At 35.6% G+C, this 14,786-nt stretch overlaps 1 protein-coding gene across 3 annotated transcripts in view; it reads left to right on the top strand.

Moving 5' to 3' along the window:
• Positions 1 to 14,786, top strand: part of DDX46 (DEAD-box helicase 46) — a 45,825-nt gene that overhangs the window by 3,426 nt on the left and 27,613 nt on the right. For 2 of the 3 annotated variants that reach the window (XM_036423811.2, XM_036423810.2), the window contains exons 3-11: positions 237 to 380; positions 3,245 to 3,344; positions 4,899 to 5,064; positions 8,195 to 8,346; positions 9,342 to 9,455; positions 10,728 to 10,893; positions 11,899 to 12,019; positions 12,556 to 12,731; positions 13,659 to 13,780. In XM_036423811.2, the coding sequence (XP_036279704.1) occupies positions 237 to 380; positions 3,245 to 3,344; positions 4,899 to 5,064; positions 8,195 to 8,346; positions 9,342 to 9,455; positions 10,728 to 10,893; positions 11,899 to 12,019; positions 12,556 to 12,731; positions 13,659 to 13,780 (1,261 nt within the window). The remainder of the gene's footprint in view (positions 1 to 236; positions 381 to 3,244; positions 3,345 to 4,898; positions 5,065 to 8,194; positions 8,347 to 9,341; positions 9,456 to 10,727; positions 10,894 to 11,898; positions 12,020 to 12,555; positions 12,732 to 13,658; positions 13,781 to 14,786) is intronic. The other variant, XM_036423812.2, reaches the window with a different exon arrangement.

Below are 14,786 nucleotides of genomic sequence, written 5' to 3'. Positions count from 1 at the left end.
CGCGCTTCCTTCTGGTTTTCTCCTTGCTTCTCGTTGTAGAATTTCCAGTCAGCCGACTTTCCTGTAGTTCTGGGTAATGTCCATTTTATATTTTAGTTGTATTTTGTTGAAATTGTTGTCTGCGGCTGCGGCTAGGTGTTTACCTGTGCAGCCATCTTGGATTCTTCGAAGCTTTTTTCAATGTGGGACAGAACCATAATCTGAAATAGAATATATGAAAAGTATTTCCTTTTCAGGCGTTCCAGGAGTAGAGAGAGAGACAGAAGTCGAGAGCGAAGAAGATCTCGAAGTCGAGACAGGAGACGCTCGAGGAGTAGAAGCCGGGCCCGACGATCCCGCTCCTCCAGTCCCAGCAGTAAAAGCAAGAAAGCTGAGAGTAGGTATGTTACCATTGGGCTGATCTGTCATGCAGGTTGGGGACTGTCTTCCCTATTCCTTGTATTTAAAAAAGAAATCTTTAGATCCTGGCCAGGTGGCTCAATTGGTTAGATTGTCATCCTGATATACCAAGGTTGTGGGTTCCATCCCCAGTCAGGTAACATCCAAGAGCAGTGAATGCATAAATCAGGGAACAATAAGTCAATGTCTCTCTCTCTCCCTCCCTCCCTCTCCCCATCCCCCTGCTTCTATCTAAAATAAATTAAAAAAAAAATTAAAAATAATTACTGAATTTGACATCTACCATCAACTGATGGTAGAATTTTGTTTTAATAGGTTTTAAAGCTTATAATTCAATTGGAAAATACTAGACTATTTTAACCCATATAATGCATTGTTTTATTAAATAATTTCAGAAATACGTTTTATAAACATCCCTGGAACTACGGTTTTTCTTTGAAATTATTTGCATTTTTGACATTGACAAATGTGAAATTGTATGCATTGCTGAATTGCTGTTCAGATGGGTGAACTTTGTATAATTTAAATGTACATGTTTCAGTTTGAGATAGTATGTCTGTAAACATAGTATGTTTACCTCTTTATCTTGTTAGTGTTTTATTCTTTGCCTATTGTTTCTAATGTGGTTCATAGGATAGTTGATATATGGTGTTGTATCTGTTTTATGTATAGTCTTTATATTAATCATGACATTTCCTATATCATTTATTTTACTTAGAAAAATTTATTTTTATTTTCCCAAAAGTTCGTATAATCAAACTGGAAAAAAGTTCCCTCTCAGGCATTCATCTCCTAATCTTTAAGTGCCCCATGAGAGTTGTAACCAGGAGCGGTGGGCAATGACTGGGCTGCCTTTTCCTTGACTCTGCAGTGAGCTGAAGCAGCCCTGCCTGGGCTTATTTCTTTCCTGTGACATTTCTAAAGCTGAAGCAGCCCTGCCTGGGCTCTCATGTTGCTGCTTCTCTCCTAAGCCCTCGTCTCACATCCCTAGCTTTAATAAACTTACTCTGACTAATCATACAACAAAAATGCGTGCGTGTCTAAATTCATAAAAGTGAATAAAGTATGAACATGCAGTTTATCAAATAATTATAAAGCAACATCCATGTAACCATTGCCAAGGTCAGGAAATAGAACATTGTCAGAAGCCCTTCACATCCCATCTGTAACTGAGGTCTCTTATTTCCTTGGATAAAACCAGTTCTGACATTTGTGCTAGTAATTTCTTTGTATTTCTTTATAGTTTTACCACCTGTATTTTTATCTGAAAAAAATAGTAGTTTAGATATATGTGATTGAGAACTGCTAGCAGGGTCGCCTAAGACAATCGGAAACCACAGATATTTACATTACGACTCATAACAATATCAAAATTACAGTTATGAAGTAGCAACGAAAATAATTTTATGGTTGGGGGTCACCACAAGATGAGGAACTGTATTAAAGGGCTGCGGCATTAGGAAGGTTGAGAACCACTGCTCTATACCCTGACAATGTTTGGTATTGTCAGTCCTTTAAATTAAAAAAATATTTTAAAATAGTTTATTGATTTAAGAGAGAGGAAGGGAGAGGGAGAGAGAGAAAACCATCCATGTGATAGCTCAACATCTATCAGCTGCCTTCTGCATGTCCCCTACCGGGGATTGGGCCTCAAACCTGGGCATGTGCCCTGACGCTGACTCCAGCTGGCCACCTCCTGGTGCAAGGGGCAAAGTCCAGCTAACTGAGCCGCACTGGCCAGGAAGTCATTAAATTTTTTGTTGAGTAGCATGTAATACCAGTATCATTGTGGTTTTAATTTGCATTTCTAGGAGATTAAATTTTCATATGTTTATTGGTTATTCAGATCTCTTCCAAAGTACTTGTTTACATCTTTACTCATTTTCCTATTGGGTAGTTTCTCTCTTTAAACAGATTTATAGGAGGTTTTTGGTTTTGTTTTTAGACATTATGTATAGTTGTTTTGTGTTAATTATATGAGTGGCAAATATATTTTCTTACCCTGGTTTGTTTCACTCTTTAATGATTTTTTTTTTAAATGTGTTTTCACCAATTTTTTAGAGAGAGGTTAGGGAAACATTGATGTGAAGGTAGAACACTGATGGGCTGCCATCTGGATGTCCCTCACTGGGGTTCGAGCCTGCAACCCTTTTAGAAGTTTATGTCCTGCCGGTGTTCTCAGTGGTTAGAGCATCACCTTTCCTTGAAGAGTTGCCGGTTCGATTCCCAGGCAGTACCTGGCTTGCAGGTTTGATCCCAGCTCTCATTGGGACTCCTGCGGGAGGCAAACCATCATCTTTCTCACATCGATTTCTTCCTTTTCCTCTCTCTCCCCCCCTCCTTCTATTCTATCTGAAAATCAGTGGAAAAATGATCGTTGGGTAAGGATTAACAAAAAAATAAAATAGCATTTTATACTAGAGAATATCTTGTTTATCTCTGAATATTTTCATCAAATATGGAAGCATTTCTAGACACTTTAAAAAGCTCTGATCATACAGGGGCAAAAAAGACCAACCAATTTGATTACATTAAAATCATCATTATTATTATTATTGCTATTTTTAACATATCTTGATATGTTTCTCTATTTAAGTTTTATCCCTCCAATTTAAATTTTGTAGTTTTTTATATGGTATGTCCTGTTTTTCGTATTTACAATTAGGGTCTTAGCATTAATTTTTTATTATATTTCCAAGGTACTTATTAATGGAATATAAAAATCCATGTGACTCTTGGAAGTTTATTTCTTACCTAAAAAGTAAAATACAAATCTATAAGAGTATTTTGAAATGAATGTTTCCAAGCACATATAGATGATGTGTTTTTTCTCTCTTTTTTTTAGAAGGTCTAGGTCCAAAGAGAAAACAGATAGTGGAGAAAGTTCTAAAGAGAAGAAAAAGGACAAAGATGACAAGGAAGATGAAAAAGAAAAAGATGCCGGTGTATGTTTACTACCATAAATAATTATATAATGTAAACTTTTTTCTATGATGACAGATTCTTATTTATTTATTAATATATTTTATTTATTTTTTACAGAGAGGAAGGGAGAGGGATAGAGAGCTAGAAACATCGATGAGAGAGAAACATCGACCAGCTGCCTCCTCTACACTCCCTACCGGGGATGTGTCCACAACCAAGGTACATGCCCTTGACCTTAATCAAACCTGGGTTCTTTCAGTCCACAGACCAACGTTCTATCCACTGAGCCAAACCAGTTTTGGCTCTTATTTATTTTTAAATGCTCTCTTTTATTTTGAAATAACTAACATATATAAGATAGATAAAATAGTACTTGTTCCCATAAGAAAATATTTTCTGGAAAAGTTGCATATCTATACATATCTGTTTTTGCTTACAAACTATTATACCATATGCAGCATTTTGTATCTTGCTTTTTTATACTTTAAAATTATAAATTAATTTATCAATATATAAGGTATCAAGAATAATAAGCAGCCCTACCAATTTGTATTTTTGAAACATTAGCATTATATAACCATATTATAAGATATTTGGAAAGTTCAGAAATAATTCTCTGTAATCTCAGGTGCCCAAAACACCATCATATTATAATTATGTAATATTTTCTTTGACTGTTCCTTATAGATACTGCATTTCCATACCTATCTATGGTGGCAACTTATGTAAAATCTTGATATACATATAATGTTTAATCTTTAAGTCCCTGATTATGTGGTGATTTGCTGTCTCACAAGAGTATTACTAATAATCTTGATAATGGCTTTAGAATGGCTGTTTCTAGAAACTTAGATCTAAAGGCTAAAAGACTAAAACTTCTTAATCATGTTGATAAATAGCTGTTATTTACTCAATAATTTATAATAGAAAATTGCTTTTGATGGAAGCAATCTTGTAGGAGTTTAGATGATTTAAAGTTGAGAATAACTACTAACTAGGTATCTTTGGTAAGTCATGTAGTTTTTACTTTGAGGAAGAAATTGAATTCATGTGTGCACATTGCTTATATCTAAAATGAGATTAATTTATGGTGTTTGACATCTGTCTACTTTATTAGTTGAAAATGCTTAAAAAATTGATAAGCCCAGGAATTTATTGATTTTTTTAGAGAGAGAGGAAGGGAAAGGCATAGATAGAAACGTCGATTGGAGAGAAATAATGACCTTCTACCTCCTGCACACCCCTGCTGGGTATTGAGCCCGAAACCCGTGCATGTGCCCTGACCAGGAATACAGCTGTGGCCTCCCAGTTCATGGGTTGATGTTCAATCACTAAGCCACACCAGCAGGGTGAAGATGCTTTTTTTACTATTTCATTTTGTGGGTATATTCTTGGAGATATTTAAAAGATGTGTGATCTTAATCTGGTCTAAATATAGGAGTTTGTATATACATCTGTGTTTTTGTTTTTGTGTGTTTTTTTTTAATATATATACTTTGGGAAAATACTTGGAATATCACCTAGAGTAAAATCGTTTATCATTGTTTTTCTTTATCTCCTGTTTTCCTCCCAAGAACTTTGACCAAAATAAGCTGGAAGAAGAAATGAGAAAGCGGAAAGAAAGAGTAGAAAAATGGCGAGAAGAGCAACGCAAAAAGGCCATGGAAAACATAGGGGAACTGAAAAAGGAAATCGAAGAGATGAAACAAGGGAAAAAATGGAGTTTAGAGGATGACGATGGTATATTCATTTGTTACAATAAGAAACTATATAACAATTCATATATAGTATTCTAGAAGTGTGTGAGTATAGTATTGGTATTTTTAGGACCATTTTTTATGGTGGAAAAAATATCTCTCTATATAAAAGCCTAAGCTACTGTTATGACCGGTCACTGTGATGCACACTGACCACCAGGGGACAGACTTAATGCAGGGGCTGCCCCCTGGTGGTCAGGGCGCCCCCACAGCCAGCCTCCCACGACCGGCCAACCTCCTGCGGACCCTCCCCCGACAGCCCGCCCCAATCTCTGCCTGGGCCGAGGAACCCCACCCATGCATGAATTCCTACACCGGGCCTCTAGTGTTTATATAATATAATGTTTATCATTTAACCATTTTTTAAGAGTACAGTTCATGGCATTAGGTACATTTCCAGTCTTGTGCTATCATCACCACTGTCCATTCCCAGAACTTTTTCTTCATCCCAAACAGAAACTCTGTTCCATTAAACAGTAATTTTCCTTTCCCTGGTAACTTCTATTCTGCTGTTATGCATTTGCCTATTCTATTAGTTCTAGTAATAATTAATGTCGTTTTCTAATACTTTTTAAAATAGAATTTATTTAAACAATACAACAAAATTTAATCAACAATATAGTTGCCGTTGTTTTCTACTACTTGTGCCCAACACTCAGGAAGCATTTTAATCCCTCTGTTGTAAAATTCTTGTGATTTTGATGCAAAAAATTCGGTCAATGCATTTTTGAGGCATTCTTCATTATTAAATTTTTTTCCAAGAAGAAAGTTTTGCAAAGAACGAAACAAATGGTGATTGGAAGGGGCAATATCAGGAGAATATGCAGGTTGAGGGAGAACTTCCCATTCCAACTGGCGCAGTTTTTCAGCAGTGATTCTTGCAGTATGCGGTCGTGCGTTATCGTGGTGAAGAATTACGCCCTTCCGATTAATCAGCGCGGGTTCTTTTTCTCTTAAAGCTTGGGCTAACCTTTCCAATTGGGCACTATACACTGCACTTGTACTGGTTTGGTTAGATGGTAAAAGTTCATAATGAAGAATTCCTTTAAAATTCCACCAAACACACAACATCACTTTTTTCGCATGCAAGTCAGGTTTTGGCGTGGGCTGCGGAGCCTCATTTTTGTCCAACCATTGAGGCCGCCTTTTCAAATTAACATACAGCACCCATTGTTCATCTCCGGTAACAATTTGCTCTAAAAACGGCAAACGGTTTTGATGAGAGAGGAGCGAACTGCAAATTGTGACTCTTTGATTACGGTTGTTGTCGGTCAACTCATGAGGAACCCATTTTCCAAACTTTTGGACTTTGCCAAGTGCACGCAATTGATTGGAAATTGTTTTTTGTGAACAATTTAAAGTTGTCCCAAGCTCTTGTTGGGTAATTTGAGGATTTTGCACCAAAAGAGCTTGAAGAGCTTCTTGATCAAAATTGGACACACGGCCTCGACCACTCTTGTCATCTAACGAAAAATTTCCCTCGCGAAATTTCTCAAACCAACGCTGGCATTTTCTGGCGCTAACTGCATCTTGACCAAGAGCACTACAGATGTTTTTTGCAGCCTCACTTGCTTTTCTTCCTAATTGGAACTCGTAAAGCATGCAGTGTCGAATATGCTCTTCATCCGCCATCTTCTTAGCCCTAGTTTTGCAACAAAAACCAAACCAAACACAAACTTTTTCAAGCAAAACTTGTTAATTGCACTTCACACGTTCTGTAGATACCACGTGTTTGAAGGTTATGTCAATACAAGTCAACGCCAAGCAAGATTTTAAACGAATGTTTAAAAACGACATTAATTATTACTAGACCCGATAGGTAACTCATAAAAGTGGGATCATATGATATTTGTCCTTTTGTAACTGGCTTATTTCACTTAGCATAATATCTTCAAGGTTCATCTATATTATAGCATGAATCAGAATTCCATTTCTTTTTATGGCTTAATAGTACTATGTTATATAAATATGTGTTTATGCCATATTTTGTTTACCTATATATGTGGGTTGTTTACACTTTTGGCTATTGTGAATAAAACTGTTGTTATTGGTATGCAGGTAACTGTTTGAGTCCCTGCTTTTCAGATCTCTATATACCTAAAACTGGAATTGCTGAATTCATAAGGAGGTTTTAAATGTCCCTTTTAATATTTATGTTAAATTTAGAATTGTAAAGTAGTGTTTATTAAGGATTACTGATTTTACTTTAGAGTGGAGAGTTGGGTGCTTAAGGGCAAGTAAATAGCTTTTTATTTTTATTACAAATAATGTTAGTAATAAGGGTAAATTAAGGACATGGTTTCAGATTTCTCCTTTGACTTTTTAATGACTTAAAACCCCTCCATATGTGATTTTGACTTTAATAAAGGAAGAATGGAATTTTATAGGAAATGGAATTTTGCTCCTTTTTTTTATTTTGAGAAAATTCCTTTAAAATTCTCATTTTCTCTGAAGGTCCATAGAATGGTTTAAAAAGATAAATGGGCCTGACCAATTTTGCTCAGTATTTGAGCATTGACCTGTGAACTAGGAGGTACAGTTCGATTCTCGATCAGGGCACAGGCCTGGTTGTGGGCTTGGTCCCCAATAGGGGTTGTGTAGGAGGCAGCTGATTGATGTTTTAGTCTCTTTCTCTTCCTCTCTGAAATCCATAAAAATGTATTTTACAGAAAGGATAAGTGGATTTTATCTTTGATGATGTTTTAGTTATGAAAAAAGATTAGATTTGTCTTGAATTAAGAATGTTATTTTTTTCTTTCTGTTTTAAAGGTAATTGAAAGGAAAATAAGTAAACATACTTAACAGATAAAGTTTTTAGTTTGGCTTCTAGTAGTGTAATTATAAGACAATAGTGAAATTCATTTTAGGCATAATTTTTTACCTCTTCAACTTAATAATTTGTAATTATAATTTTTTTTTAAAATTATTATTCAGAACTAATACATGCCCGGTTTAAAAACTTTGAAGTATATTTGAATTGCAATGTGCCTGGTCAACTGGAAAGGAAGGTGTGGGGTAGTGAGAGAACAGGCTAGAATGGTAGGATGTGGTCTAATTGTGAAGAATTTCCTTTTGAAGCATATGTACAAAGAAAGTGTATTCTGATATTTTAGATGATGAAGATGACCCTGCAGAAGCTGAGAAGGAAGGAAATGAAATGGAGGATGAGGAGTTAGATCCATTAGATGCTTACATGGAAGAAGTGAAAGAAGAAGTAAAAAAGTTTAATATGAGAAGCGTAAAAGGTGGTGGGGGAAATGAAAAGGTATGGAATTCTATTTTTAAAGATTTATATTCCTAGTTGGATAACTTGGTTTCAATGTTGCATTGACATTACTGACTTGAATGACTTTATAATGTTTTTGTTTCCTTTCCCTTTTGGTAATTTTTCTAAGTATCAGAGATGATAGTGAATTTTTAACTGTAAATGTTCTTGTTTCAAAACTATTATTACCATCTTTTTTCAGTTTCTATGCTTGCTTGTTGCCTTCTTAATAGGTCCTCTCCAGACTTCTTCAGCATTTTCATCTTTCATACTCCATGCCCTTTACCGTAGTCTATTTTTCTTTCTTAAATAGCATTTATTACCTTTTCTCAAGTTAATATGAGTTGATTTTTTATCATGTCTATTATTTGTCCCCTATCTCTTCTAAAATAAAGCTCCTCAGGAGCAGTGACCTTTACCTGTTTTATTGATTTCTCCCTAAGCTCCCAGAACAGTGTCTTGCTTGTTGAATGAATGAAAAGTACCATTGAATAGTATTTTTAAAGTAAATTATATTGCTTGCATAGTAACTGTATATAAAATTATATATTATACAGTTAACTACATATATATGGGGTGGACAAATATAGGTTTACAGTTGTGAGTACATGAAACAGTTAATAAAGATATTGTAATAATCATAACTTGCATGTCTTTCCAAATGAACAACTATAATCCTACCTTTGCCTACCCCGAGTTAATATATTATAAAATACATTGTGATATATTGCATTGTAAGATTTAAATGAGAAAGCAGACCACTTTTCTGTCTTTTCAATAAGTTGCTAATAACTAACTTAATTTGATTTATAAATTATGGCAGTTACTGTGTTTCAGTTGGCAATAGTGTGTTGAAGGCATGGGGAGGTGAGAACTGGGTGGGAATGGGGGGACCGATGGGAAAAAGGGGGACATTTGGAATTCTTCCAACAATAAAGATAAATTTTAAAAATTTTCAGTTTTTCAAAATATTGTATATTCCTTTTTTATTTTAGAAGTCTGGGCCAACAGTCACAAAAGTTGTCACTGTTGTGACAACCAAAAAAGCAGTGGTGGATTCCGATAAGAAGAAAGGGGAGCTGATGGAGAATGACCAGGATGCCATGGAGGTAATTCTTCGTTAGTTTTGACTTTTCATGATGCTTCCTTAGTGAGGCCCTGGTTGGGGAGCTTAGTTGGTTAGAGCGTTGTCCTGATATGCCAGGCAGGGCACAATCAGGAATCAGCTAACGAATGCATAAGTAAGTGGAATAACAAATTGATTTCTCTCTCTTTCCCTCTCTTTCAAATCAGTTGAAAAAAATGAAGTGCCCAAAGTGATGCTGCCCTAGAAGTATTTACTAGAAATCAATGATGAGGATGTACTTTTCAATTATGCAAACTATTACTAGGAAGTCTTGTCATTCTTAACCATATTATAGCCAAATACTCAGTTGGTAGAACAATCTAACATCTTTGCTCTTTTGCTCTGTGCCCATTTGTTGTTAATCCTCACTTGAGGATAATTTTTCATTGATTTTTTAAATTAAGAGTGGAAGGGAGAGGGAGAAACAGAGAGAGAGAAACATCAATGTGAGAGAGGCCTGTTGATTTGTTGCCTCCTGCATGTGCCCGGACCAGGGCCTGCCCTTGACAGGAATCGAACTTGAGACCCTTCAGTTTGTAGGCTGAAATTCTATCCACTTAGCCAAACAGGCTAGGGCTGTATGCACATTTTTGATTGTCTTACATTTCATCAGCTCCCCTCAGACATATAGTAGGGAAAGAAGAAATAAAGTGACAGAATGAAATTTTGTCCTATTAACATGCATTGTTAAAATTTATTTAGGGAACTATAGCAAAACATTAAAGCAGTATTAGAATTATTTTATTTATTTTTATTGGTTAATGATTATAGAGAAAGAGGAAGTGCGGGAGAGAGAAACATTGATTTGTTCTCTTTATTTATGCATTCACTGATTGATTCTTGTGTGTCCTGATTGAGGATCAAACCCACAACCTTGGCATATTGGATGATGCTCGAACTGACCTACCTGGCCAAGGCTAAAATTATTGTGTTATTTTAGCTTTATGTTGTTAATGCAACTTTGTATAAAGATAAAGAAAAGAAAAACTAATTGAAAAATTCAGAAATTTAAAAAGTAAAAGCCAAAGATTATTTTCTAGGGGAGGATGATTTTATTTTTAATTTAATTTTTTCCCATCACCATTTATCTCCTCCCTCTTCCCCCCACCCCAGCTCTTCCACCACAAACCTCCTCTCACCCTCCCACCTTATCCCTGTGCTGGGAGAAGAAGATTTTAAAAGCTAGGAATATTGATTGCCATAAATAGAAAATAGAAATGGATTTAGCTTTTAACTTTTTTTCCTTTAATTTTAGTATTCTTCAGAAGAGGAAGAAGTTGATCTTCAGACGGCCCTCACAGGCTATCAGACAAAACAGAGAAAGCTTCTAGAGCCAGTAGATCATGGGAAGATTGAATATGAACCTTTCAGAAAAAACTTTTATGTTGAAGTTCCAGAACTAGCAAAAATGTCTCAAGAAGGTAAAATTCTTTTTTTTTTATATGTTGCTATTGGGGGAACAGAAGAGGATACGCTTCTCTTTGTCCGGGAGGAATGTGGATAGGCCTGTGCGTTGATTTATGAATAGGGGGATTGCCCGATTTACCTGGGGAAGTGAAAGGGAACCAGAAGGTGAGAAGTCATTCCAGATCAGCGGATGCCAACCGGGGGGTCCGGTAGGTCTGAAAGATTGGCGCCTGCTGTTCTAGAGAGTGGGTAAATCATCTGCAGAAATTCAGACTTGTGAAGAGTCAGTTTGTTTTTGAAAGTATTTTAAAAAATGAACATCCAGGTAATTGTGGCTCAGGTGGTTGGACGTCCTGTCATGCACTGAAAATTGCTGGTTCGATTCCCAGTCAGGAAGTCCATGCCTGGATTGAGGGCTCCATCCCCAGTACTGGGTGTGCAGGAGGCTGGCTGACGTTTCATTCTCACATTGATGTTTTTCTCTCAGCTTCTTCATCTCTCTCTAAAAATCAATGAAAAATCTTTTTTTTTTTTTAATGAGCAAAAATTAGTTTGACTCATTTAGTTGTGAATTTTAGAGTTGAAAATATTCTTCATGTGAAATTAGCAAATAATATATTGTTAGCTCTTGAGATTGTGGATTTAGGAACCAATGTGCATCTATAATATTGGTAGAATAAGGATAATCTGGGCAACTCCTGCTTGGAAAAGACAATTGTATTACTTGTCAATCATTGTTCTTTTATTACTTTGCAATTTAAGATAAAATAAAAGCCAAATTGTAGAAATTGGGATATTTCCTTTCATCCTTTGTTGGTTGCAAACAGTCATTGCTTCAACTGTCTCTGTCTCTCTGAGCTATTCGGTGCTTTGTCCAATTGCTTTTCTATGGGGTAATCTGTGTTAACACTAGGAAAGGAATTGGAGATTCTTAATCTTAACCTTGGCTAATTGAAAAATATAAGGCACTAATAGTAGAACAATAATTAAGAGTTTTTAATCTGGATTTTGTTTTGTAGAGGTGAATGTCTTTCGGTTGGAAATGGAGGGCATTATTGTCAAGGGAAAAGGTTGCCCCAAACCAATTAAAGCTTGGGTTCAGTGTGGAATTTCCATGAAAATCTTAAATTCTCTCAAAAAGTAAGTGGTTATTGGTTGTCCACATTTTCAAAGTTTTCTACTCAAAGGTAGCCTTTTCACACAAATATCTCCCTTGGTTGTATTTTTGGCTCTAATAGAAAAACATATTTTTTTCTTAAACAACTTAATTGAGATAATTTGCATAATAACAAAAGGACTTCTTTAGTATATTTTTTGGGTTATGCAATCATCACCATAATCTAATTTTAAAAATTTTCATCATCCCCAAAAGAGATCTGTATCCATTAATCGTCTTGTTTCTTCACCCTAAGCAATCACTAATCTATTGTGTCTATAGATTTTTCTATTCTGGACAATTTATATAAATGGGAGCATGCCAGTATAGTCTTTTGTGACTGGCTACTTCCACTTAGTCTATTTCAAAGTTCAACCATGATATACAGTGTCTTAGGACTGTATTCCTTTTTGCCAAATAATATTTTATTGTAGAAATATACCACATTTTAGAAAACCTTTTTCTCCTGGAATTTTTAGAGCCCAAGAGATCTCAACTTTTACCTGGTTTTCTTTTTAAGGCATGGCTATGAAAAGCCCACACCAATCCAAACTCAGGCAATTCCTGCTATAATGTCTGGACGAGACTTGATTGGCATTGCCAAGACCGGAAGTGGAAAGACTATTGCTTTTCTGTTGCCCATGTTTAGACACATCATGGATCAGAGGTCATTGGAAGAAGGAGAGGGGCCAATAGGTACAATTCTTTCCCATTAAACTATTTATTCAGATAACTATTTTGTTGTCAATCAGAAAGACCTGATACTTTATATTCTTAACTCTAACAATAAAGATATCTTTATGTACATTTTCTTTATAAATTTGGCACTTTGGGGCTGATTTCCCCTTACCAGCAGGTGGAGTGAGAATCTTCAGAGCTCTGGAGTGACATCTCAGAAGTACAAAAACAGCCTCTCCTGGCACAGCTCAATTTTTAAACTCTGACTCGGCAGGTAGACTCCTCATGCATCGATCTGTTTATTTATGTTGAGGTTTGTTCTTAGCCCCGTATCAGTGGATTTATAAACTCAACATAGAGGATTATAAAGAAACATGTTTTCCCCTTTTTGGCCTTAAAAGGCTATAGTGCCAGAATTTCATTTAGGATTTGGCCTTCATATTCAGATTTCTTGATTCATTTGGCAGACCTCTTTTCTGCAAATTTGAATAGGGTTTTGGAAGGTTGTTACGAGCTCCTCTCGGAAATTTAGGGCGCAGTATATTTTTCTTCTATCTGTGTCCCTCAGACCAAGGTTGTTTCTGGAAACCGGGGAATGGCTCTGCAGCACAGTGAGTCACTTGATTATCTTTGCTCTGTGATTTGCAGTTGTGAATGATTTGTATTCTTTTCCACCCAGTATTTTCTTGATGCTTGAGTAGGCATTTAACTGATTTATCTTCCTATAGCATGTTCTTAAGTCTACTTAAAATTATTCTTTATCACAATCTTTACTATTATCAAGCTTCTAAAATAGGGTTTTTGGAGGCGCATAAAACAAATTAAAACAAAAATTAGACTAAGAGCTCTAAACTTTATTACAGAGGTTAAATATAGTACTTGAAAGCATAGCCTCTTAAAGAGAGTGATTTGGTGGTTAGGCTTTTGACGTATTTATCTTTTCAGCTGTCATCATGACTCCAACTCGAGAACTGGCTTTACAGATTACTAAAGAATGTAAGAAGTTTTCGAAGACCTTGGGACTTAGAGTGGTCTGTGTTTATGGAGGAACAGGAATCAGTGAGCAGGTAGTTAAAAAAGGAAATTCCTTTTTTTTAATTCCTAAATTGAATGATTTAATAACATAAAAGAGATTTTTTGTTTTTGTGTTTTACATAGTGATTGCTTCTAAAATCTTAAAGAATGAGGTGTGAAAACAATAAAGTGAATTGTTATATTTTGTAATTTTTAAGTCCTCATATTTTAGCTTTCCCATTTCTCCTTTCTTTGCTCAAGAAAGGCAGATATTTTTTCTGTTTTACAGATAAGGAAATGTTCAGAAAGGTTAAATAAGGTTACCAAAGTCTTTAGGTTAACAATTTGTGGTTTGACCAAGAACCTAGGTCTTCTGATTCCTGGACAGTATTTATTTTTTCTAATTTATGTGACATCTTTGAAAGATGGGATACATTACTATCAGGGTTTTAGCTGAATCCTTGATTTCAGAAAGAATTATTTAAAAATACCTTCATTCTCTCTGTTTAGTTTGACATTTCTCCAGGTGTCTTCTAAAGAGTGATAGTCATTGGATATTTTTAAAAAATATATATTTTATTGATTTTTCATAGGGAGGTAGGAAGAGGAATAGAGAGCCAGAAACATCGATGAGAGAGAAACATCGATCAGCTGCCTCCTGCACACTCCCAACAGGGGATGTGCCCGAAACCAAGGTACATGCCCTTGACCAGAATCGAACCTGGGACCCTTCAGTCCGCAGGCCGATGCTCTATCAACTGAGCCAAACCGGTTTTGGCGTCATTGGATATTTTAAATAGAAAAAGGAAAAAACTGAGTTTGTTTTATGGTCAAATAAGTTTTGTAAATGTTGGATTGTACAAAGTTAAAACATGTTTCTTTCCTGCAAGACTCCTTTGTCTTTAATATGCAAATATATTGTGATGCTAGAAGAATGAGGCTTTTTCTTTTTTCTTTTTTTTAACTTACTTAACCACAAAACCCTGTTCTCAGGTTCTAGAACATACTTTAGGAATATTTGCTTCTGTTATCCCAATGCTATTTTAAACACTTGATTTT

This window comes from Pipistrellus kuhlii, unplaced genomic scaffold, assembly GCF_014108245.1.
Source record: "Pipistrellus kuhlii isolate mPipKuh1 unplaced genomic scaffold, mPipKuh1.p scaffold_m20_p_8, whole genome shotgun sequence".
NCBI lineage: Eukaryota > Metazoa > Chordata > Mammalia > Chiroptera > Vespertilionidae > Pipistrellus > Pipistrellus kuhlii.
Note: the sequence above shows the minus strand (reverse complement) of the source record. Positions and strands in the feature narration are given on the sequence as shown.